Source organism: Corvus kubaryi, unplaced genomic scaffold (assembly GCF_017639235.1).
Source record: "Corvus kubaryi isolate FWS band 111438036 unplaced genomic scaffold, C.kubaryi_AGA036_p1.0 split1-37355, whole genome shotgun sequence".
Classification (NCBI taxonomy): Eukaryota; Metazoa; Chordata; class Aves; order Passeriformes; family Corvidae; genus Corvus; species Corvus kubaryi.
Window position 1 is genome coordinate 533,920 of NW_024582078.1, and position 26,000 is coordinate 559,919.

General features: G+C 46.0%; 1 protein-coding gene across 5 annotated transcripts in view; it reads left to right on the top strand.

The window, feature by feature from the left end:
* The first annotated feature begins 457 nt into the window (after positions 1–457).
* KCTD20 (potassium channel tetramerization domain containing 20) overlaps positions 458–26,000 on the top strand; it is a 29,989-nt gene continuing 4,446 nt past the window's right edge. Inside the window, exons 1-9 of one of the 5 annotated variants that reach the window (XM_042013406.1) lie at positions 520–537; positions 2,943–3,035; positions 4,957–5,028; positions 21,282–21,475; positions 22,129–22,408; positions 23,418–23,520; positions 24,034–24,154; positions 25,088–25,285; positions 25,741–25,851. In XM_042013406.1, coding sequence (XP_041869340.1) covers positions 21,331–21,475; positions 22,129–22,408; positions 23,418–23,520; positions 24,034–24,154; positions 25,088–25,285; positions 25,741–25,851 — 958 coding nt within the window. In that variant the 5' untranslated portion in view covers positions 520–537; positions 2,943–3,035; positions 4,957–5,028; positions 21,282–21,330. Of the gene's footprint in view, positions 538–2,942; positions 3,036–4,956; positions 5,029–11,753; positions 11,846–14,157; positions 14,245–21,281; positions 21,476–22,128; positions 22,409–23,417; positions 23,521–24,033; positions 24,155–25,087; positions 25,286–25,740; positions 25,852–26,000 lie in introns of those variants that run through there. The other 4 variants (XM_042013407.1, XM_042013409.1, XM_042013405.1 and 1 more) reach the window with 4 other exon arrangements.

Below are 26,000 nucleotides of genomic sequence, written 5' to 3' on the forward strand. Positions count from 1 at the left end.
AGTGGACTGCTAAGGTACTGGGATAGACTGGGAGGCGCTAGGACAGGATTGGATGGGACCGGGAGGGACAAAAAGAGTACTTTTAGGAACAAAAGGGGCACTGGAAGGGCACTGGGAACCACTGGGGGACACTGGGATAGACTGCGATATACGAAGATGGACTAGAAGGAGACAGGGATAGACTTGGGATGGGACTGGGAGGCACTTTTACGGACGAAAGGGGCTGTGGGCACGGACTGGGCGGGCACCAGGCTGGACTGGGCGGGCACCAGGCTGGACTGGGCGGACACCAGGCTGGACTGGGCGGGCACCAGGCTGGACTGGGCGGGCACCAGGCTGGACTGGGCGGGCTCCGCTCCCCGCGGGCACCCGCCTCCCGCGCCCCGCCCTCTCACGCGCCGTCGGTTCCCATTGGCCAATTGGGGAAGTCAATCACGGAGCGGATCCAATCACGTGGCGTCGTGGGCGCTGGGCGGGGACTCCGCGGCGGGGCCCCGCCCACCGCCCGCCTGAGGGAGCGGCCGCGGCGGGGACGCGGTGAGTGAGGCCTCAAAGGGCGAGGGGGCTGCCTGGGCCCTTCCGGGGCTCTGGGGACCTCTTCCCGGTTCTCTCTGAGCTTCTGGGGCTCTTCTCGGCCTTCTCTGTGCTTTGAGGGTGGTTACGGGCCTGGGGGCGCCCGCGGTGCGCTATGTGTCCGGAAAAGGGGGTTGGGTGGGAGGGGCTTTCCCGGCCCAGCGGGCATAGAGGAAGGTGCGGGGCCGAGAGGGGCGTGGGGGTCACAGGAAACCTGGGGGAGGGGGTTGAGGGGCTCGCAGGGGGTCTCAAGGGGTTCCGTTGTTGTGAAAGGGCTTTGGAGGAGGCTCGGGGGGTATCTGGGGACATGGAAGAGTGTCAGGGGACATGGATGAGGAGGCCGTGGGGCTGGGGGTGTGTCTGGGAGTCACAGGGGGCTCTCTTGTTGTGGATGTGCTTTGGAGGGGTCTGGGGAGCTTTGGGGACAGCACATTGTGTGCACCGACGGGAGGCATCTGTGGCGGTGGGGGTGCTGCCACCTTTTTAGTGTTTCCTTAGAAAGGGGGTCTTTGGGGTGTCTCCTACACTCTGTGTTTGGCAGGGGGCTGAGGCTGTTATCCCTAGGTTAGCACTGCATCCTTGTGTCCCTGACATGTTCACCTTTTCTTGGGCTGTGTGTGAGTCCAGGACTGCCCAGTGTCCTGTGGAGAGGCTGCTGCTGTGCCCACCACCCCCAGAATGGAACCAGCCTCCCCTCGGGGTGCTGGTTGGTCACACACTGCCCTCCTACGCGTGTTCTGGCACTGTAGGCTGGTGCAGTGTTGTTCTTAAGCATGTTTTAGGCTTGAGTTAACCTTCCTTTTCCTCCATCCTTGCTGGCCCCACAGTGCTTTGAAAGGAGCAGGAGTTTCTAAGGGGTTTTCCCCTAAATGGGTGAGTAGGTGAGAAGACCTAAGTGGGTGAAACCTCAGCCCACCTCTGCTCATAGGCACATTTTTGTGTCAGCTGTGGTCCTGCCTGTCTCTGTACTGCCATCTCAGTGACCTGAGGCCCTTCAGGGAAGGGATGATAATAACGCAAACAGTCTTGGGTATGAGGTTTAATAAGACCAAGGTGCAGGTGCTGCATCGAGGTCAGGTCAGCCCCTGGTATCAGTCCAGACTGGGGATGAAGAGATAGAGAACAGCCCTGGGAGAAGAACTTGGGGATGAGTTCCTGGACATGCCCTGGTCACATGCGCTGGACCCTGAGCCCTGGGCTGAGCCCCCAGTGTGGGCAGCTGGGGAGGGGGGGATACTCCACCTGCAGAGCTGCCTCCAGCCCTGAGGTCCAGCACAGGAAGGGCATGAAGGTGTCGGAGGAGACCACCAAGATGATCAGAGGGATGGAGCAGCTCTGCTGTGAGGAAAGGCTGAGATTTGGTATTGTTCAGGCTGGAAAAGAGAAGCTTTGGGGTGACCTTATTGGTCAGGGTGGCCTTCCAGCAGCTGAATGGAGCCTCCAGAAAGACGGAGAGAAACTGTTCACAGGGTCCTGGAGTGACAGGACAAGGGGGAAGGGCTTCACACTGACAGTAGATTTAGATTGGCTGTTAAGTAAAAATTCTTCCCTGTGAAGGTGGTGGCACAGGTTGCCCAGAGAAGCTGTGGTTGCCCCATCCCTGGAAGTTCTTAAGGGCCAGGCTGGATGTGGCTTGGAACAACCTGGAATAGTGGAAGGTGTCTCTGCCCATGGCAGGGGGTGGAACAGGGTAATCTTTAAGGTCTTTTCTCACCCAAACCATTCTGGGATTCTGTAAACCTGGGAGGTTGAGAACCTCTGTAGGGACAGTGGTTTGAATTGCTTTGCCAGGGTTGCCGCAACCCAAATCCTGTTGTAGCTGTAGATTATGGCTTTAAGGCAGAAAGTTCACCTATGGTCCCTGTGAGAGCCTTATCCTCACCTCAGTCCCAATCCTTCCTGCTGGCATTAGCAGCAATCACAAACAGTTCATCGGAAGGAAGTCATGTCTGGGAATCAATGGGAAGACTGAGCTTTCCCTGTTGTGTCCTTGTTTACCCTGTGCAGGGGCTGTGAAGCTGCACTGCTCACAGTCACCTGGATTTGAGGGTTATAAATACCTTATTGCTCAGTTCACAGCAGTGTTTTCAGTGATCTGAGCATCAAAACAGTGAATTGTTGGGGTCAGGAACTGTGGGTTACTGTGTAGGCAAAGCTGCTTGTCAGAGTTATTATTCTTCAGACTGGACTCCCATGTGCCTTTATTATTATTTATGCTGTTTAGGGAAGCAGTCACCTTTTACTAAAATAAATGCCCTGTTTATAACGTAACTCTGTATTTACATCACTAACAAATGCTCTTCTGCAAAGCAGCCTGTACTACAATTGTCTTTATTTTCCATAATAACATCTGTGTTCTGATCTTACAGCTGAAATGCAGCAGTTTATGTAGACCAACCTGCACAGAAGACTGTGTCTAGACTAATTTCAGCCTATCTTAAAGCAATTAAGGACAGGTTAAAGTAACTTCTGCTATCATGGAAGTAGGCATGTGCTGATTTATTGGTGTTTGATTCAAGACAGACAAATTTGCAGCACGTGGAATGCTTTTTGATATCTTTTGATGCTGGCTTCTGCTGCCAGAATTAAAGGGGATGAGTTTTGTGTTTGATTTGGGCTTGAAAGGAATGATCTTTCTGGTAGTAGTTCATTACATCATTTTATTTTTGAAAGCTTTCTGTTTTGTAGTTATTCTCTAAAAATGAGTGGAGTTCAGTGAGCTCAGTCAAGCTGCAGGGGCAGCTGGAAGAAGTTGTAGTTGAAAGAACCAAACTGGTTATTTCTATCCTTCTTAACAGTAGTGAGAACCAAGTAGCAAAGTCATTTGAGCTGTTTGATGTACATTGCATGTACCTACAGGCAGAGAAAACCCCATATTCAGTTTCTTTGGGTTGTTGATTTTCTGGAAAGGTTTTGAGACAGTTCTTGGAGTGGCAGATGAGACAGTAATTCCAGAAGCCTCATCACCGGTTGTGCTAACAGAAATGTATCACCTAAGATCCATCTAGGGTTGTTGGATGTGTCCAGTATAAAAGCACTCAAAGTTACACTTTGTTTTCCTGTGCTCCAGAGATGGCCTTACCCGAGCTCTGCACACCAGTAATCTGTATTTGCATCCCCAAAGTATTTTTAACCATCAGACTTGAGAAACCCTCTTACTTTAGCTGATTTGATCATAAATCTGATATTACCTCAGTCTCTTTGAAGTACCTTCGTGTTTTGGCATGTTCAGTCCTGCCTTCTGAGAATCCAAGAGGTTTCATAACCACTTGCTTGGAGTTTTCTGTTCAGGATATTGTAACATTTTTTTGTGTGGTGACTCAGTCTGTCTTTACAGGTCATGAGAAGTAAGAATCAACATCTCATTTTCTTGGTTGATGCTTTCAGCCCCAAGTTTGGGCCATGTGTTTGTCACTCGACCTCATCTTGAACTCATTCCATGTGCCCGTGACAGGCAGCCAAGTGTTCAGTTCACTGAGTAGCAGTGCAGTCAGGAGAATTGAAGTATAATATTGTTTAAAAGTCTTGCTATTTTTACCTGAAAACCCATAAGTAGAAAATTCAGGTGTAGAGAAAAGTAAATAACATTTCACCCTTTGTAATGAATTTGCCATAAGGCTCCAGTGCTGTAGTTAACAACACCTTCGTCCCCCTTTGCCAGAAGCTGTGATTGCAAAGGGACATTGGCCCAGCAGTGGGACTGGATTAATAATTGCATCACAAGAGTTGCAGAGTCTGTTAGGAAAGTCACTGCATGATGAGAGGCCAGCTCAGCAGCCAAATAACTGGGGAAAGGAGCCTTGCAGCGCTCCCTGAAATAGCACCTGTGTGCTCTCTGTTTGGTGCCTGTGCTTGCCAAAGCCACTGTCAGGAACTCTTCCTCCTTCTAGAAAGTCAAATCCTGCTTAATGAATGCAAAGTGAGTCTCCCTAAAGCTTCACCTTAGGATGGACTCTGGAACTGCTGTGTTCTGCTTGGAGATCCCAGAGGAGTGTGTGGATAATGAGCTCTTTCTTTAGAAGAAAAATGCTGAGTTGGTGCCTGCTGATAAAGGTCACTTGAGCTGTCTAAAGGATCTCCTGATTTTTAAATGAGTTCCTTAATAAAAAGTGAACTTAGCCAGAGGATCATTACTGGCTAATTTAACCCACATCCAGACAAGCAACGTAACACCTTTTGTGTGGGTGAAAATGTAAAAGGGTGGGGAGCCATCAGCATTTTTTTTCTTCACTTTATTCATAAATAGCATAACCAGAGCTAACATAAAGTTTAGAAATTACCAATTTGCTAACATTAACATTTTTATAGAAACAATGTGATTGTAATATCTGGGTTTTTGGGGAGACCTGGCCAGGCTGCTGATGAAAGCCACTCTGATTTCAGGTTTCTGGTCCCAATGTCCCCTCTGATTCCAGCATGACAGTCGGGTAGCACTGCTGGACCGTCTTTGCCAAGGTTGGTACAATTTTGGGTCTCTGGCTTTTGGATGGCCTTGCCATGTGAATTGTTTGCTGAACAGCCTCCCTGTTCTGTTCTGAGCCATGACAGTACAGAGAAGCAGGGACTTGTAATCCAGGTAATGGGAGGTGGATGTGTTTTGGGAGTGGTACAGGGCAATAATTACAGGTGCTGAAGTAGCCGAAGTCCTGGGACCTGCCTTGCCTGTGTTGTTCCATCAGTTTTCACAACCATTTCTCCTCCTGTGTCTTGTTCCAGTTCTAATTTGCAGTCACAATGTGTCCTCCAGCCTCAGCAGAGACTTTACACAGACCCCTGGGGGCTTTGGATCCACTTTTTGGAGTACAAAAGAGGACTAAGGACTTTTGAAGGGCAGCTGGTCCATAAGCATAGGCCTGAAATTGAGAAGGAAAATCAATGTCTGTTAGACTTGGAAGCAGCACTGAACATGGGCTGCAGTTGCTGAAGCTCAACATTCAGTAATTTCTTCTGCAATTTGCAATTGTTTTTTTCTTGTTGCCCTCAGAACAACCTCAAATGTGTTATGTGCAGCTATTAAAAGTGGTGTTAATCCATGGATTGCTCCTGGGAGCACAAATGTTCAGTCATTGGTTTTGCTACTGAACACACAAATATAGAAATACCCTTGTGAACTATAAAATGTAACAAGTCATATATACTGCTCTGTCAGAGTGACTCGAGAATTACTCAGCTATTTACTGTGAGAATAAAAAGCTGCCTGGGATTCAATACAGAAGTAGCCAAAAGGAGCAATAAAGAAGGGGTGATGGAAATGGACTAAAGATAGAGAAATGAAAGCACAGCTCTGTGTCAGGTCTGCCTCTGCAATTTGTGGACAAATAGTCTAGATTAGAGTTTATTAGTCAGTCATGCTTTCAGTGGCAACAGCGTGTGTTCCGAGAACTGGGAAATGAATGCAGTTCCCGACCGGCTCCCATAAAACAGTGTGACATCCCTGACCTGTGTTGGGTGTCAGAGTTTAGTCCATTGAATCAGGAAGTTTTCAGAAGGAAGCAGAGCTTGGCAGCCATAAAAACAGGAGAACTGAACCTTGTGACAGCAATGAGAAGTGGTGTGTAACAGTTAATGATTGCTGCTGCCACATGGCTTGTATGCAAAGTTTTGGCAACATAGCTTTGCAAAACAGATGAGGCAGATGTAAATAACAAGGCCATGTTTGATAAAAGAGGGGTTTTCAATAAATGTAATTCCTGGTCTAGAAGGCATAGCTGAGTCCCTTGGAGCCCAGCCCTGTGGCTCGCTGTGCTGGGACAGCAGCTGGTCACCTGAAATGAATCTGTGAGTCCACATGATGCCATTGGATGTCCTGTAAACTGCCAGGATTAAGCATCTGCCCCGGTTTGAGCGATTTGCTCAGTTTAATAATCATTGACATTATTTTTCTCTAAGTGGTGCCTGTTTTATAACTGAATTACTGCAGTTCTCAGGTTATTCTGGTAACTCGGATAAATTGGAGTGAGAGGTCCACAAAAGATGTGAGCAGGGAAAAGGCAGGAAGGGAGAAACTGATGGCAGCAGCAGAGTTTCTGATGGACTGGAGATGAGCGGGGTGGACTTTCCAAGTCCCTCAGTTCATGTGCTCAGTATCATCTGCTAATTCAACATAACTGGAGCAAACAACGGAGAAAAACAGAGTAAGGAAGCTTTAACCTCTGTGAAAGTGAGCTCATCTCTTCTTCCTCTGGACCAGTGGATTAAAAAGCGTGGTGTTACATAATCTCTACCCACAGAAAAGCTTCCGTCTGTCTGGAATGTTATCTGCTGTGGCAGTTGGTGGTTATGAATGAGTTCCCTAATCCATTGACGGAAATGTTCCGGCAGGCACTTGCAGACTTCCCTGTAGTCTAATGCTTGTTGAGAAGTCCTTGGTCAGGTGTCAGAGGCTGACTTTACTGCCTGTGTTGGGAAAGGAGTCCAGCTAAGGAATAGAAAAGAAACAGAGATTATTAAAATTTCAGGTTTTGATTTGCTGTTAAAATTTGATTTCTTAAATCCATGGAGTTTTTCTCTTATATATGAGCACAACCTGGCCTTTTTCTATAGGATCTAATTTTTCTTTTGCCCTTCAGACTGACCAAGTAACAAATATGAAAAATCATAAGATTATTCAGTCATGCGCAAACCAGGTGATTCAGGTATATTTGAGAAGTGATTCAGCTTTAATGTAAAGCACCTAAAGACCACAAGGTTTTGCCCATATCCAGGCTTTGCTGAGATCCATCCTAAGCATGTGTGAATTAGCTGATGTTTGAGTCACTTGAGACTAGGCAGGTTTTAGCTTTTACTCTAAATGCTGCTGATCCCTGGACTCAGCTGTGCTGCACAGCGATTTCAGACCTCCCTTTGAGTGCAGTCGAAGCCATCGATTTGGATGCTGCACTAATGGGGAACAATATTGATCATGAGCACTTCTTGGGCACATGGGAGAGGAGCTTTCTCATTCCCAGCATTCCCTCCTGTTTCACATCCAGTAATGGGGCTGGAGCATGTCTGCTCCTGTCCCACCTCAGGCTCAGGGTGAGGCCATGGTCAGACGTGCTGGGTGGGGTGGGAAGGGTGCTGTGGGAAGGGTGCTGTGACAGCTCTGTCACTGCTCCCAGTGTTCTGGGGATGGAAGTCCCCTTGCAGGGCTGAACAAGGTGGCTCTCAGAAAGACCAAAATGATGTATTTGATGCAAGGAGCTGTGTTCACGTGCAGCTTTGCTGTCAGGCCCAAGGAGAGTGATAAACAGCTGGGTTAGAGAAGGTCAGCTGGGAATGCACTGCACAAGATACTGAAGTGAAACCAGTCTAATGATTTCTGTTACCTTGTGCGAGCCAAGCAAGGGGGAAACTGGGTTTGTTTATTGATAAAGCTGTGGAGAGTTTCGTGCATTAGGGCTATGCTATATTTAAGTGGTGTCCTGTCTGTCAGATGTCCCTATTACAAAATGTTCTTTGCAAAGATCATGGGCCTCTCCTTTTAAAAGCTGGTTTTGAAAATCAATTGTTTTCAGAAAATTGGTTAATATGCCATGGCTGTGGCACCTCTGTGTGTCTTCACTTTGTGCTGTTAAGTCATTCCAAGAGCATTTTAAAGGTGTTATAAACAGCTATGGGAAATGCCACTTCACCACTTGAAGAGTAGAATTATTGCATTTCTGAGAGATGAAGCAATTCTTAATGCAGAAAATAGAGTGTTCTCCAGCCTCTCACCCTGTGTGCTGCAGACACTAAGTGCTATCTTTAATTAGAAGGCTGTCACAGCTGAAGTAAAAATAACAACTCAAAACAAAACCTCCTGTGAACTGGATTGAGAGCCATGAGCCTTAAAGGCTTTACTTCTTCCTGGAGCAGCTGGAGCCCTGACAAGGAGCATTCCAGCCCCTTGTGCTGCCCAGGCCGTGCCTGGCACACCGGACTGGAGGAAACATTCCCCTGCTGGGGCGGGGCCTGCTGGGACTTGTGCTCATGGCAGACGTGCTCTAGGTTTAGCAGCAAGAGGTGATGTCTTGTGTCTTCAGCCAGACTGACAAAAGCCACCTCATTTCATGCAATCCACATTAAGAGCTCTGAAATGTCACGGTGTGGTCACATCTGCTCAGGACTGAGTTGAAATCATCGGGAGCTGCTTTGGACATTTATAGACCCTTTAATTAGCAGACTCTATAGGAAAACCTATCTTCTTGTTAAGGATTTATTAAAATCATGCATAAGCTCTACTGCTGGAATATGCTAATTTATTTGAGAATCTCTTGGATTATTCAGAAGGAGAGTGAATATTCCTCACAAGGAGAGGCTTTGAAGACCATTTCCTTGAAATAAATAATTGTTTTAAAGTCCTGGCATTTCTTTTGCATGTTATCTTTGAGATAGACAAGAAACCAGCTACAGTTTTGGCTAGAATATTGTTGAGTTCTTGCTTGTCAAGGTAAAAACAAGCTGGAGGGGCCTGTTCTGAAATGCACTTCAATTTTAGAACTTACCCTTTCAAGAGTGACCTTATCCGTGGCCCAGATGGGCACCTTGCCTCAGCACAAACACCTCATTATGTGTGTTGAAATAGGCATCTTCTCTGCTTTTTCAATTTTGTATATTTTTTTTGTGGTATTTTCCCATTTTTACTCCCACAAAATATGGCTCCAGTTCCTGGCTAATTTTGCTGTAACACAGCACTAGCCAAATATTTTTGTGGAAGAATTATTAGTCATAGAAGAATGTAATGGAATATTCTTAGAAAGTGTTATAACTATGCTTGACATGTAAAATATTTATCCAGGCATGTAAACAAAGCAAGAGGTGTCTTGCCAGTGTCCCCTTGTAAACCTTGGTTGGTTTGAAATCATGGACTGTTTTTCAGTTCTTGAAAATAAGGTATCAGGTTCTGTGCTGACATGAATTGCCAGTGCTAATGGTTGGCCTCACCTCGATGAAATTGTAGCCCCTGCTCTTGCCTCCCTCAAAATAAATCAGGAGGTGTTTTCCAAAGAGCTGTAATTGTGCTAAATAAAACTGCCGTGTTTATTTTGGTTTCGGATTACTCAGTATTACTTGCAGTTACTAATGCAGCTGCACTGTGAAAGGAGCCTTATGTTTGTTTTGCTTTTTCTTATTGTCTGTATCTTAATTCTCTTAATGAGAATTAAACCATGCATCTGATTCAGAGAACTCTGTTGTTTCTAAGGACAACACTGATAATGTTCCCTTAGGCACTCAGGCACAAAGGAGCATCTCTGCCCTTCCACAGGAAAATGCAGCTGTGGCTTTATCTGAACAGGCTTCCAGCAGCTGTTGTGGTGAGATAGGGCAGTGCCCCGTGGGGATGGCAGATAGCGCCCCTGGCAAGGACCCCATGCCAGCCGGAATCATCCCAGACTTTGGGAAAGATCCCCAGTGCTGGGTGAGGACACCTGAGCTTTGCCAAGCCTGGTTCTGCCCTTGCACACTGGACACAAACTGCTGCTGGACCTGGAGTCTGAACCTCTCTCTCAACGTGGCAGTATTTCCTTGCAAATTTAATCGCATTCCATTGCAGCCTCCCTGGGTTTGTTTCTTGGGTTTGGTTTGAGTTTTTTCATTGTTATTATTTTGAAAGCTCCTGTAACTGCATTCAGCTTTCAAAAACGTGCCATCTATTGTTAGTTTTCCGAGCTGCTGCCGCGCAATTGGTTAGAAATGAATGGCAGTTGGAGTTGTAGGGCAGAGTTGTAGCAGATGAGCTGGGAATGAGTGAGCTGTTACTTGTTGGGATCCCTTCCAGAGAGGGAAGGTGGAGTTTTGAGCTGCTCGCAGCCTTTCTAAAATAAGAGTCAGAACCAAGTAGGTGCTTTTTGCCGTGGGTGAAATGTCAGATAACTTTTTGTACTGAACTAAAAGCTCTGTAAATGAGGAGAGGAGTTTTGGTTTAGGCTGGATATTATCTCTGCTGAATTTTTAATTTTTAATTAAATTAATTAAAACTTGTGTATTTCAAAACACACTGATAATATACCAATGCTCATCTCGAGAGATCCACAGTGGACAGTTGCTGTGGTAAACACACAGAGGGTAATTATAAAAGCTAATTTATAAATTATACATATACAAATCATATAAATTATATTAAAAAATATATAAATCTGTTCTTTGTCCTGATGATGTCCACCAGCCTCACCTGGTGTGGGACATCACCTCCTGGTGATTAGAGGCTCTTGATGTTTACATTCCCCCAGCCTTTTTACCAGCCACAGGTGCTTTATTGTACCTGTATGTAGACAGGTGAGATAATTGGGCATTAAAAAAAAATAAAATCTTGCCCCCAAACTAAAAGTAATAACAAGTTTTTGCATACAAAAGTTAGTAAATTAGTGACAACTTGGATTTTTTTTTTTTGGTGTTGTGTTGCTTGGTTTGTTTTTAATCAAGAGCCCTCTAAAGGCATCTTTCGTTCACACTTTCAGACTTGTCAGGAAAATGTGCTTTATCACTGGCGTGAGTCAGGAGAAAAATAGTTTCCTGCTTGTTTAGACTCTATTTGCATTAAAAATCATATATTATTGATAATACGTGATATATTTAATTCTGCTGTTTTGTGAAAATGTGTTCGGAGAAGTCTCTGAGCAATCCAGCTGTATCTTAGGGGAAAGTGGTAAGAAATAGAATAAATTGATTTAATATTTGGGCTGACAGAGGGTAACATCTCCAGATTCCATAAACATGTAATGCCTTGGCCATGGCACCTGAGCACGGAAGGAAAGTGGTCGTTCTTATTTGGGTTCTTTAGCAATGCATTGATGTGTCAAAATAACTCATTGTATCCTCAGTTACTGTAAATTTGTTCGGGCCCAAGTCCTAGGACTCCTGGGCTTGGGAATCCATGTGCACGTATTTATGTACGTAACCAAAAATTCTGGTGGCTAATTGCTCTGCCTGTCTAAGGGATGTGTGGCAGCAGGTGTTTTACCAAATGGCCTCAAGGGTTTAATAAAACTGAGCCTTTTCTACCGCACAATTCCTGCAAAAACTGCCTGAATAAGGAATCTGGAGAGAGAGAGAGAGATTCAGGAGGCTTTTACTGAAAAGAGGAGACTTTAAGCTGTTACCGCACAGATTATATTCAAACTTTCCATGAATCAGCTGGAGGGACTTTTAACCTGAAATATTTACATGAATCAGCCGCCCGGGTTTTGGGGGAGTGACCATCGCTGCTCAAAGAGTTTAAACCCGAAGCTTTGCTGTGCTTTGGTGCTTCCCTCTGCTCCAGCGGGATTTCGGGGTCGTGGTGCAGGGAGCACTGAGCACGGATGAGCCGGCAGTAAGTGAGGGGCGCTTGGCACAGGGTTTGCTCCAGAGGTACACCAGGAAATGTGGGTGATCAGTTCAGCTCAGAAGTTCTGGTGGTTGCAAGTGGATCAGATTCTGTGGCAGAACTCCCTCAGAAATACTCTTGTCCTTATGCTGTTTTCTGCATTTATAATTGAAAAACTGGACTTCTCAGAATATAAACGCAGGAATTGAAATCGTGGGAATTTGGAACCAAGTTTGATTTAACTGCCTAAGAGCAAAAGTTGAGAAATAAAAGCTTTTTTAAATCCAAAGGGATAAGACAGCTCTTGCTTTTATGCTTTGCTGAAGTGTGTGGGATTTTCTGAAAGCTTTATAAGTACTTTTGCAGAAAATGGTAGAACAGAGAACACAGCCAAACTTTGTTGTCTGCAGCACTTACTCCTGTTGCAGGCTTCCACGTAACTGTTTGTAGCTTAATTTAACACAGGTGAAGAGAAGGTGTAACTCATAGGTGTCACCTGCCTTAAAACTTTATTTAGCTCAGTATTGTCTATTTTAGCAAGGAACATTGCTTTTTCCTGTCTCTAGAGAAAAATATCTTGCTTATATTTGCAACAGCTCATCTTTTGCCAGAACTTTTTTTTCCCTTTTCCCTGATCAGATCTGCCCACTCTGACCTTCTGCCAAGGAAGGAGGTGTGTATTCTGTATGGGCATAGCCAGCTTTATTTAAATTGCTGAATTTAATCAGATAGCACTGGCAAAGCTGCCATTGCCACAGTGGTGAGAAGCTCTTTATGAGGATCAAATATACTTTTTCAGATTACTGTCTTTATTCCAGTATTGTGAGGAAATACCCTTTATAGTTAGCTTGGTCTTGCTCTTTAACATGAATATCCTGGGTCTCAGAGGGAGGGGAATAAAAAAGCAGTAACTTGTTGCCTTGGTGAGGAATTCTGTTCCCTTGGTGGGACATTGCTGGATGCACTTCATCTGTCCTGTTGATGAGGCTGCCGCGGTGTGACCTTCCTATTTCGGGGGAAAGTCTGTAATGGGTTACATCCAGTTAATAAATCTCCATTATTTTTCTGCAGGTATCAGTCTTGGTGATTGTAAATTGGCAAAAGAAAAGATGCTGTGAGTGTGGGGCACTGATGAGGGGTCAGGTCAGTGCATAAACTGAGCACTGGTGGTGACAGAAGGACCTGTTGAACCCTGGGTCTTAAATCAAGGTGTGCAAGTGCAGTGTTAAACCCTTAAACTCATATTGCCAACTGGAGTTTTGAATTGCATTTGTAGAAACAGTGGATTTTTGTTGAGCCTCGAGTAAATGACTAAGTCAGTAAACTTTGCTAACAGTGCAGCACTATGCACAGAATGGGAGAAACAATCAACCATTTCATCAGCCTCCTTGCTGTCTCTTGCCAGCATTTTCAGGCTGTCCTGCATTGCATCAGACCTGCTGGACATTATTTTCCATCTATCATTTGATGCCAGATGGAAAATGAATCCTCTGTATATTGATAGTGTTATTTCATAACAAGGGAAAAGCTTTTTGTCATGTGCCTGTGCTGGTTCAACCTATAAATCAGCTTTTATTGTCTGCTTGTGTTTGTGTTGGGAAAAAGAAATGAGGATCAGTAGGAGGTTTGTGAAAAGCATGTAAAGGCTGCAGTTAATGTTTTTCTCTCTGGTGCAGTCCGGGTGAATGCACTTCCATGTTCTCCAGTGTTCCAGGTGTATCCACAGGTGCCAGGGAGTGGCAACCCCACACCTGCCAAGTCTTGCCTTGCCCTGAGCATCTCTGTTGGTTCAGGTGCACAGGGCAGTGCCTGGGGCTCAGCCTGGAAATGCCGATTTCCCTGGTTGTGAGGGACCTGTGGAGCCAGGCTGGGAGAGTTGAGGATGTCCAACCTGGACAGGAGAAGGCTCCAGGGAGACTTTAGAGCCCCTTCCAGTGCCTAAAGGGACTCCAAGAGAGCTGGAGAGGGGCTTTGGACAAGACCTTGGAATGATAGGTCAAGTGGAATGGCTTCCCACTGCCAGAGGGATATTGGTTAGATGGGACACTGGGAAGGAATTCCTCCCTGTGAGGGTGGGGAGGCCCTGGCACAGGGTGCCCAGAGCAGCTGGGGCTGCCCCTGGATCCCTGGAAGTGTCCAAGGCCAGGTTGGATGGGGCTTGGAGCAGCCTGGGATGGTGAAAGGTCCCTGCCCGTGGTAGAGGGTGGGACTGGATGAGCTTTAAGTTCCTCACAGTTACAGAACGAGGCATCAGGTCTGGTCTGAATTTTTAATAGAGGAGAACATTTCACTTTTTGCCTTTCTTTCTACCGGATGAGTTCCTGTCACTCTGCACAGTCCTCTGGAGTGCCTCCCTGCAATTGGGAAATTTTTATTGCAGCTGAACTGAGCTGACAGGCAGAATGGTTTGTTTTTTCTCTCTTTCTCTCTCTCTGGGAAAGTCTCCATCTGATGATCAGAAACAAATAGTTATTATGAACATTAGAAGTTGCATTGCTACCTACTTGTCAATATTATAATTTTTCATATCAAGTTTGATGGCTGCTTATTTACTTAACCAATGTTAGCAGCCCAGGGGAGATCTGTTATCTCCATACTGCATTCCCTGCTGCGGTTTATACCTCACAGTGATTCCCCTAATCCTTATGTACAGGAAACACTTCTCCTTATTTATCTTAAACCCATGAGATTGCCCTTTTTCTCTCCAGAGTAGGAAGTCAATCATTGCTAATTTGTTGCTCTGCTTTTATGTTTAGAGAAACTTTTGGCATATTCTAAGAAGATATTTTAAGAATTCATGCTGGTTTTGGCTGATAGAAAGTTAATTTTCTTCTGAGTAGCTCATGGGGTGCCATGGTTTGGATTTTTGCTGGAAAAAAAGGTTGATAACACAGGGGTGTTTCAGTTATTGCTGAGCAGGGCTCACACAGAGCCAAGACCTTTTTTGCTGCCCACCCACCAGTGGGCTGTGGGTGCACAGGAGCTGGGGGGACATAGCCAGGCCAGCTGAGCCAGGAATGGATATTCCACCCCTATGGCATCATGCTCAGTGTTTAGAGCTGGGGGAAGAAGGAAGAAGGGGGGGATGTTGGGAGTGATGGTGTTTTTCTTCCAAAGTGATGGAGCCCTGTTTTCCTGGGCATGGCTGAACACCTTCCTGCCCATGAAAAGTGGGGAATGAATTCCTTTTTTGCTTTACTTGCATGCACAGCTTTTATAGAGTCATAGAATGCCAGACTGGCTTGGGTTTGAAGGAACCTTAAAATTCATTTTGTTCTACCCCCTGCCATGGGCAGGGGCACCTTCCACTCTCCCAGGGTGCTCCAAGTAAAGGAGTCTGGCCTTGGACACTCCCAGGGCTGGGGCAGCCACAGGTGCTCTGTGGGAAACCTGTGCCAGGGCACCCTCCCAGGGAAGAATTCCTTCCCAATATCCCATCTAACCCTGCCCTCTGGCAGTGGGAAGCCATTGACCCTTGTCCTGTCACTCCAGTTCCTTATGAGCAGTCCCTCTCTGGCTGCCTTGGAGCCCCTTTAGATCCTGGAAGGTGTTGTGAGGTCTCTACACAACCTTCTCTTTTCCTTTACCTGTTAAAAGGATCTCAACCCATGAGTTACTCTTCCAGTTCTCTCCCATCCCACCAGGGAACAGTGAGCACGTGGCTGTTTGGGGCTCAGTTGCCATCTGGGGTTAAACCAGGACAGAAATTAAAGCCAGGCTTTAGCCATTGTGGAAAGACGTGCAGTTCCATTAGAAATCCATCTTGTTCTAAGTGTAGGACTGTGGAATTAGGTCAGGCACACCCTGCGTACGCGTGTTTCCTGCTTGCTCATGTTTCTGAGAATAATTGTACATGGGAATGTTTTTGTAGACTTAAAGGAGTGTTGTCACCTTAAAAATGAGTTGTTTGGAGTTTTATTTCAGTCCTGATGGTTAGGCTGTGGTTTAGGAAGAGGGGAGGATTGTTCACCAGCTGATTCACTCACTGCTGGTCCTTCCCCACCGTTTGCAAACCAAATGGTGAAGTAAAGCCACTCATTTCTACTATTTTTGCTCTCTTACACCTTCTCTCTTGGCATGCCAGATGACAGCGAGACCCTGTATAAGCTGTCAGACCTTTTAGCAAGGGCTTTACTCCTCAACGGATTTGGCAGCTAGGCTTTTCATTATTTTTCTTCGAAGTCTCTGTGAAGTTCTTCATACCTAAAATACTCTATAATGGCTCTTTAAAAAAACCTCCAAGGATAAGGAGTATATCTTTATAAAGATAATAAAATATTGTATTTATATAATACAATAAATAAAAAGTAGAGACATCAGCACATTTGTACTGATGCTTTTGTTTTCTTTTGCTTAATAAATGTGCTGTATCTAAATGGGTTTTCCTTGCTGGCCATGTTGCAGTATTTGAGTTTCTTTTCGTGGCACACATTACCTTGTTTATGGTGGTTTGTGCAAGTGAAGCCATTTAGCTCTTCCAGTAGTGGGGTGAGAACTGTGTGCATTGGGAAGTGGCTTTGGATGTGCCTCAGATTCCTTAGGGTGGGGAAGGATAACGTGCTGAAGATCATCCCAGCCTCTTTACATTCCAGAACACTTCCTACTTACAAATTGCAAAGAACAAGGATCAGCCTTTTTATCTCTGCAAAGCATTTGCAGCATGAATTGTTTGTGCCAAAGGTTCATTGCTAAATAAAAGTGTTTCCACTTTGTGATTAAAAACAATTTAAATATGATTTCCATGTTTTTCCCTCAACAAAGACAAGATTCTAGTCAAGTTCAAATAGAGATGATTTCACTGGGACCACCAGCACAGGGTCTGGAGAGCAGAGATGTTTGTGCAGTTGCACAGCTCATTCTTGACATTGTTGTGTTCCAGAGGAAGAAGGGGCCCCCATGCTCCAAGTACGGCAAAACCAGCGGCCAGAGCCAGATGGGAATTTTGATTTTTGATTCTGACACTGAGTCCTGTTAAAACAATTAAAATCCCAGCCTTTCTCTGGCTGGAGGAGCTCTTTCTCTGATCTTTAGTGCTGAACGTGACATGGGGCTTTTGCTGCTCCTCGTTGCCCAGCTCCTACAATCCAGCTGTGAGGCTTCAGCTCCTCTGTGGACTTGTCCTTACCTGATCCTTCAGGATCTGAGCACACAAACAAACCACAGAGAAGTGAGGAAGGACATCAGGCTGCCTGTTCATTCTGTGGTACCAGTCAATTTACTCTTCCCAAAGGGTGGGAACATGCATGGAAGGAGCCTTCTAAGGACTCTGGTAACCAGGGACTATTTGTCCTGCTAGCACAGGGGAATTGCTGGTGCATGGCCAGGGAGGTGAGCAGTGAACGTGCTACAAGTCAGAGTAACACCTGAGTAGGCAGTGGGCCTGCTGCTCTGATCCTGAGGATTAGGTCTCCTCCTCTGTGTCCCTGTTTTCTCTCATAAAACACTTCCCTGCAGTGCTTCCCAGGGCTCTTAGGAGCAATGAGCAGTTAATATTTGTAAAAAGCTTTGAAGATGAAGAGTGCTAATTATTATTTATAGGCATTCATTCTCACCACGGGTAGTTTGCCTTGATCCTGGGCATGAAAGGAAACCAGGACATTTGTAAGCTGGTCAGGCAGGAGTTTGGCCTTGAAGTCTTTATGTACTTGTTTCCCCACTGGGTTCTGGGTGTGTTTGCAATATATTTGTCACGTTAAATGACCAGTTTGGGGATTTATTTTACCAGCCAGATGTGCCAAAAGATCTTTTCTCATTTCCCTCAATTCTGCTGACACACGATGTGCAGGATTTTGGCAGGCCAAGAGGGGCCAGGAGACAGGGAAATGCCATCAGCCTGAGCAGGGTCAGATGATGGGCAGGACTGGATGTTCCATTTCCAGGAAAGAGGAAAGTCAGATCTTATGCTTGGGGAGAGCCACCACATTGCAAAGAGCAGCTGGTTCTAGTGTGTTTTGCTGGTGCTCAACTTCGTGTAACAGAAAAGGAGGAGGGTGTCAAACAGCTGGGGTGTTTTTTCCCTAGCAATCCTGCTTAGCAGATTAAGCAGCAAAACGGGGGAAATGACGAAGGAAAATTCATGTGTTGTAGTTCCTGCCTAACTGGTGTGTGTTCTGTAAATAAGTTCTGAGCTGCTGTTGTTAAGGGCTCTGCTGAGGGGTGTGCAGGGTCTCTGCATTTAATTCAGAGCTTGAGGTGATGAACAAAGATTTCAACATTCGCCCAAACCAGTTTGCTTGTTGAGAAATTCAGTCTGTTGGTGTTCGTGCTATTCGACATCACTTAAATGGGGCTTGTAAAGCAGAGCTCTGGGGAAGTTATGGAGTCTAAATGTCCCTGGATAAAGCTGCTCTTTGCCTTCATATACTCTGCTTATTGATCTGACTTCCTGCCTAAATTCTCCTCTCTGCTGAGTAATGCGTTAAATAATCAAGAGATTGTTCAGGCACCACAAGAGGAGGTTGTTGGCAGAGCTGCAGCAATTGAGCACTCCTGGAAGAAAAGAGGCCCAAGAAGTAAATTTTATGCTTGTCTTGTTTTCTTAATGGAGTTCTTGTCAGCTTGCAGAGCATATTCTGTTCCCTGGTGAGCATGGTAGCATCAGTTTTATCAGGGATATTGTTTCAATACAGGAAAGTTAAGGTGGGGGGAAAAGAGTTCTTGAGCCACAACCCAGTGTGGTGTCTGCTCCTCTGAGCAACCTGGGCTAGTGGCAGGTGTCCCTTGAGATGCTTTAAGGTCCCTCCAACCCAAAGCATTCTGGGGTTCCTCCTGACAGCTGGCAAGTCTCGAGAATGACTCCCCTTGAGGGCTTTCCCTTAGGGTTAGGGTTATGATTATGTATCTGCTCGACAAGGGTATTCTTTTCCCCATCTCAAAATATTTTGCCCTAAGTAAATCAAACTGCATTTTAAAAAACAGGTTTTGGCTTTCAGTGCAGTTACCAAATTGTAAAGCATTTTGGTTCAGATCACAGATTGCAGAATGTTCTGAGTTGAAAGGGACCCACAAAGATCATTAAGTCCAGCTCTTCAGAGGATTGAATGCACAACCTTGGTGTTACCAGCGTCACGCTCCAGCCAACTGACCTAATCTCAGGGTGAAAATATACAGTGTAATAATTCCATGAATGTGTTTGAAATCACAGTATCAGTTCTATGAATACTTTAATATTTGCAGTCTTGAGAAATTCCATTTCCTCGCAATATCAGTGCTATGAAACAGGGGAATAGTTGACTTTTTGTTCCACTGGACATTGTCAATTCTGGAATTGATTTAAAGGCTCTTGGTGGGGGGGTGGGCTTTGGGCTTCTTTTCCCCTCCAGGGTGTTTTAGAGTATGTAGGTTTTCGTATTTAGGTTTACCTCCACACCCCTTTGTCCCACTGCCCGGCACTGCTGGACTTTCTGCCACGCCTTTGCTGCTCTGACATGGGAGAAGAGGGCAGAGGATTGCTCAGATTGTTCACAGGGAGTTTGTGTTACCTTTGCTCACGTAAAAGATTTCTTCATGTGTGACCAGGTCCATCCCACTTAAGATGTTCTTCTTAAGGTTCTTCCCCCAGAGGGTGCTGGGGCACTGAACAGGCTCCTCAGGGAATGGGCATGGCCCCAAGGCTGCCAGAGCTCCAGGGACAGGGTGGGATGGTTGGGCTGTCTGTGCAGGGCCAGGAGCTGGACTTGATGATCCCTGTGGGTCCCTTCCAGCTCAGGGTATTTCATGATTCTCCCTGGAGGATGCTTGGTCACACAGTTTAGTTGTAGGTGGTCCTGTGAGCAGCTGGGAGGCCAACTCTCGTACTGATATTCTCCAACTCCAGGTATTCTGTGATAGTGCTGGGCAGCATTCACAGGGACTGCTGGGTTTCTGGTGGCACTGCTGAGGGGTTTCTCCAGGCAGCCAGGACAGGAAAGCAGCCTGGAAGGTGTGGGGAGAGCGAGTTTTACCACACTGGGTATTTTGGTAAGAGCGGAGGAGAAGGCAATGCTCCGGGTGCTGTTCAGATTGCTGGGACTGAGATGACCCCTGGGGGCTCCCTGTGTCACTGGTCCTGCCAGCCAGAGCCTTTAAAAAAATAAATGGTTTTGTTGTTGCCAAAAATCTTCCTTTGGATGACCATCACATGATGTGTAAGCAGCAGATTTTCTAAAAATATACAGATATAATAACGTTGGCAACTTCAAATTGGGTTTACGGAATAAAAGGAATGAGCTGTTATTCCTTTTTTAAATTCTCATTAAGAGTAAAATGCTTAATTCAGACCACCAGTAACAATGGGCTTGAAACCCACCACTGAACTGCTCATTAAGGCCTTGACCCTCAGCAGGTGCTGGCCAGAAACTCAGCAACTCTGACTTGGCATTTTGCTATTTTATTGGTGCTGTGTTCTATCTGCTTTGTCTTTGCTGTGGCAGTGTTCTGCCAGGCGTCAGAGATGGCACCCACAGGCCCTGCAGTCTTCATTCATCCAAGGGAAAGACACAGGACAATTGTTCTGCAGGGGGGAAATTGGAAAAAATCATTAATGAGGAAATTGGTGTTTTATGTTTGAGAGAGTGAAAGGAAAATACTTGACGGAAGGAAATCGCTTTCTTGATGCCAAGAAAGGAGAGCTGGTTCTTATCCAGGGCAAGACAAATGCCAGAGAGAGTGAGGGAAAGAGACGGAAAAGAGATCTGATCTCTTAGGAGATACAGAGGAGTGAAGTGGGTCTTAAAGATAGAAACAAGGAGGAAGAATTTTACTTGGAAAAAATGGGAGCTGTGTCTCTGCATATGCTGGAAGAGCATTCCAGATTTGAGTGGCATTGGTTAAAGCATCGTGTGTGGGGCTGCTCCAGCCACGGCCATTCTGCACCGTACGAGTGTTTGTTGTGGGACTGTCCTGGGTTAAATAGTGGGGGGAGCACTGTGTGATGGCACAGGATAAATCAAGAAGAAAGAACCAAAACCAAGCAATGACTGGGAGCAAGGAACCTCGTGGTCAAACCTCAGTGGTTAAGAGGCAATGCCTGAGCTGTTAACTGGGAAAATGTTATATTGCAGGCTGTAACCATGTCATAGAGTTCATTTGGCCACGTCTGGGAGTCAAGAATAGAAACATTTCTAAAGGGCTCTAGAGGTCTGGAGGAGTTGCCAGGAAGGTATTTGCAGGAACATATGTGTGATCTAAAGACATCAGTGACTTTAGACTCAGCTTTAAAAAAGTGAAGGTCTGTAGATTAAATAGATTTAATAGACCCCTGATTACTTTAAAAGCTTTTTTCTTCTCTTCCTAGGTGAGGGTAGGGGCATAACTAGCACCATAAGCCTCTGAAACACAGTTAAATACCTGAAGAAATGCCTTTTGAGCCTGAGGCACCTTGCTTGTGGTACCAGATACAGGGATTTGAACTTCATTGCTTGGGAGTTTCTTCCAAAACTAACAACCTGGATTCTCTCTCCAGCTCTTCTCTTAGGAAGCGCCACCAACTCCTCACAGCACGGAGGCCCAGCATGAATGGGAACTGTGCTGGGGGCACAGACTGGTTGAGAAATCTGGAGTCCAGTTGTCCTGTGGAAAACAGAACTGTAGCAGCCCATGAGTCAGAAGAAAGTTCTGTGTTAGGAGGTCACAGCCCTGCAGTTCCCAGGACTGAGGGTAAGGATAAGGTCCTCAACCTTGTAGCCTTTAAGGGAAATTATTTTTTGGGCTTTGAGGGGTGTTCTGTTTCGGAAAATATTCCAGTATCACAAGGCAGTTTGCACTGGGGAGTATGTGCCTTGCCTGTGCCAGGCTGCCCTAAAGGACACAAGTTCACAGCAGAGTTCAGCATCTTTGGAACCCATCCCATGGGAATGCCCTGGCTGGCCTGAGGCTGTCCCTGAACAGATTCACTGGAGGCACCGGGGCAGTCCTGTGTGCCCACCACAGACTGGCACTGGGCACTGCTGCCTTACACCACTGTGGTGAGGTGTGTGCTGCTGCTCAGCTTCCTGTGGGGGTCCTGCCAGCAGTCTGGGTCTGTGTTTCTGGCCTTGCTTAATTCCTGTGCTCCTGCTCTTTGCACCTGAATCCATCTTGCTTTAACAAGGAACATTAAGCATCATGGCTCACCAAAACAGCCAGCTGCTGGTTCAATTCAGTAACAGCCCAGTTTGATGTCATATAACATTACCCTGACAGTTATGGCTGTTGGCATCCTTAATTATTGCATGACTCAGTTTTCTCATTTCAGTAGGAAGTGTTACTATGAAATGATGTTTTTCAATAAATCCTCTCTTCCCCTTGCAATGTTTGTTTGTGTCCCTCAGGTTTGGATTCTGAATGCCGACACAGCACTTGCCCAGTAAGTCCCCAGATCAGTAGCATGCTGTCTGCTCCTGAAGAACCTCACAGCTGCCATATCCCAGATGGAAATAAGAGACAGTTGGAATATTTTAATACCCAGGAACGCCATGGATGCTGTGCATTGTCTTCAAGCAGCACTTCCCAGACAGTAGCTCCAGAGAAAGTGACCCTGGTGGTGGATGGCACCCGCTTTGCAGTGAATCCCCAGATCTTCACTGCTCACCCTGACACCATGCTGGGAAGGTGGGTCACTGCCGGTACTTTCAAGGTACCTCAAGACAGTCTAAAATTCTTCGAAATGGAATAAACATTCCACACGGTGACCTCAGTAAGAATTTGGCTGTGAGTGAGGCCCAGAAGACCTGAGCAGATGGAGAGGTGGTAGTTCTCTAGATAAGTCTCCCTTTGGTCCACTTCAATTAAAAAATGCACACTTTTAGCCAAACGTGGTCTACTTTTGCCTTCTCCCCAAGTGTTTGCCTGGTCTGTCAGCAGTACATCTGTCCTCAGCTGATAACCTTCCTCCTGAATGGGGAATATGATAATGCTCCATCCCCTCCTGCTGCCACCCCTTGATACTCTCCCTAAAGAGAAGTTACTCAGCTCCTGCTGAGAGGTTGGAGCCTGTTGCTGCACCAAGAAATCCTTGTGTGCCGTATTGCCAGCACTTTCCCTCCTCCGTGACCAAAGGGTTCTGTCGGGTCAGTGACCCTTGCATGGGTTATTGTGTAAAACAAGGCATCAAAAGCCATGTGGAGTTATTTGGTGTAGGTCAGAGCAAGGGCTTTATTGTCAGGGGGTTTTCTGCCCCAGGACTGAATGATCTGTTCCTTTGGCTTCTTCCTTAGAGTGCAGTAGCTGTAGCAACAGAGGCCAGCCCTCCTCTTGTCCTTATTTACTATGGAAGAGATTGGAGTGGAGGTTTAAGTTACTGTATCTCTGTGTGACTGCTGGGCTTCACCACAGAATCATGGAATGGCCTCAGTTGGAAGGGACCTTAAAGCTCAATTCACTCCACCCCCTGCCATGGGCAGGGACACCTTCCCCTCTCCCAGGTTTTCCAAGCCCTGTCCAGCCTGGCCTTGGACACTCCCAGGAATCCAGGGGCAGCCACAGCTTCTCTGGGCAGCCTCTGCCAGGGCCTCCCCACCCTCACAGGGAAGAATTTTTTTAACCCCAAAGCACCTGTTTGTCTCTGAAATAAATACATTTCCATGGTCTTGTGCACTTACATAGTTCTTTACCCCTCCAGAATGTTTGGACCAGGCAGGGAATACAATTTCACCAGGCCAAACGAGAAGGGCGAGTACGAGATCGCAGAAGGGATCAGCTCAGCCGTGTTCCGCACCGTGCTGGTAAGGGCGGCTCTGCAGATGGGGAGAAAAGGAGGAAACAATCTGTTTGTCACATGTGCTCAGCTGAGACATCTCCAGGCAGCTGCACTCCCTGGGACATTCTGTTTTTACATTTTGCATTGTGATTCCTAAAGAAAAAATACTGTAGGCTTTGGTATAAGTCCACATTTCAGATATTTGCTGATGTTGCCTTTTACCTTTTCTGTGTCCTGCTGTTGTAATTCCTGAGCTGTATCCTGACCCTGTGGTTGCATATAAATGCATATTGCATATGAGATGTTAAGAAACCGTGTGCCATGGAAAAGTTTTAACTGGAGCTCATCATTTATCAGACCCTAGAGGATCTGCAAGGAGACGTAGATTCTCAGACAAGCAGGGCTGGTTTACTGTTCACAGAGCTATAAATAGCTTCAGTATCTCTCCATTTGTAAACAAAACAAAGAACTAATTAAGAATTATCATAGTCCAAGATGTCTTAATTTTTCTCTCCAAAATCTGTCCCTTTATTCACAGGATTATTACAAAACTGGAATCATTAATTGCCCTGATGGGATTTCCATCCCAGACCTTCGAGACACGTGTGATTACCTCTGCATAAACTTCGATTTCAACACAATCAAATGTCAAGATTTAAGTAAGTATGGAGAGAAATCAGCTCTTAGGAGGTCATCTGCAGGGCACTGAGCACTCTGATCCTGATTCAGTGCAGTTCTTCATCTTGTGCTTTAGTTTAAGCATGAACATGTGGATTTCACTGGGGCTCAAGCTGCATTTAAAAAGCTTTCTTTTGGCTGCTTCAATCCTAAGTGAAGTGACTGAATCCTTCAGAACACAGGCACCTTGATCCAAAAGCAAATTATAAACATTTTAGCCTCTTTTTGTAACGGAGGCTGAGCAGAGCTTGCTGTTACTGCCAACAAAATGAAGGCTAAAAGCAGGACTATAACCCCTATCCAAAATGTACCGGAGAGTCGTGAATAATTTAAGATAAAGGCTGATGGGCAGAGCAGGAACCAAGGATACCCAATCTGGAAAGTAGTTGAATTTCTGGTCATGAAGGGATTTGATTGGGAGTAGCTTTTTGGTGGGCATGCTGGCAAAAAAAGTACTTTTAACACTGGCAGGTCTGTGAAAAGCACTTTACCAAAATGGGGTGTGTGGTATCATAATGTGGGTGGAATTTCCTGCCCTGTTCTCTGGTGAGTGATCACAGAGAAGGCAGCAAAATGTACTTTCAAGGGCAGAGGTTGTTGCTGGAAATTCAAGTTAAGTATCATAATGAATTAATTATTCAGTCTGTTACTGTTTCACTGTATTGACTGGAGCTTGGTGGGTTTTTAATGGGAGTGGAATGGTTCTGCAGTGCAATTTGCATCCCATTTGAAATGCAGTCTGCACTTCTGATTTTGCCAGTTCTGGATCTGGAGGCTGTCTATGTGTCTGAACATATGTTGAGCATTTTGTCTGAAGAAGGATGCTGGCTGTGCTCTCGGATGGATCTGGGAAGTGCAGAGCTGAGACATATTTTCATAGTGTAGCAAAGCTCCTGTGATCTGTGTCTCCTCAGGTGCTCTGTTACACGAGCTCTCCAATGACGGGGCTCACAAGCAGTTCGACAGCTACCTGGAGGAGCTGATCCTGCCCATCATGGTGGACAGCGCGAGGAAGGGGGAGCGGGAGTGTCACATCGTCGTGCTGACGGATGAAGACACCGTGGACTGGGATGAGGATCATCCACCTCCCATGGGAGAGGAGTATTCACAAAGTAAGGGCTCTGCACTGTGTTCCACACACACCTAGTCATAAGGAAAGGACACATTCCCAAACTGGCTTCCTCCAGGAGGAGATGCTGGCACATGGAGCCCTGATTTGTGTGCTGTGTATGAGCTGGTGCTGCTGGAGGCAGGATGCCTGGCTAGTTAGAGCTGATCCCAGCACTCACTGCACTTTTCCTTCTGTTTCTGCCTCCCCCTCAGCCTTTTCCTGGCTCCTTAGTAAGGGAATACTCTTTGCTTTACACTCCCATCACCACCCAGTCTATCGAGACTGTGATGTGCATCTCTGCCCTCCCACAAGGAAGAACAATTAATCCCGATGAGGAGAACAGACACCTGAAGTAATTCTTGGAAACCACATCTGGCTTTTGGCACAGCAGGGCACATCAGAATTAGGGAGAAGGTTCCTCGTCGTAGATTCTAATAATCCTTTTTATTTCTCAAGTCCTTTACAGTTCCAAGCTGTACAGATTCTTCAAGTACATCGAGAACCGGGACGTGGCAAAAGCTGTGTTAAAGGAACGGGGCCTGAAGAACATTCGCATTGGCATCGAAGGTAAATTGCTGCTTCAGCAGGGGAAATGCAGAACCAGGTGACTCCACAGTCAGTAAAGCCTGGTTTCCTCTGGACTCCAGGCATTTCCTTGTTTACTCTGTGTTTTACATTTATCTTTATGAAACCAGTTAAAACTCAGCATGTTCTTC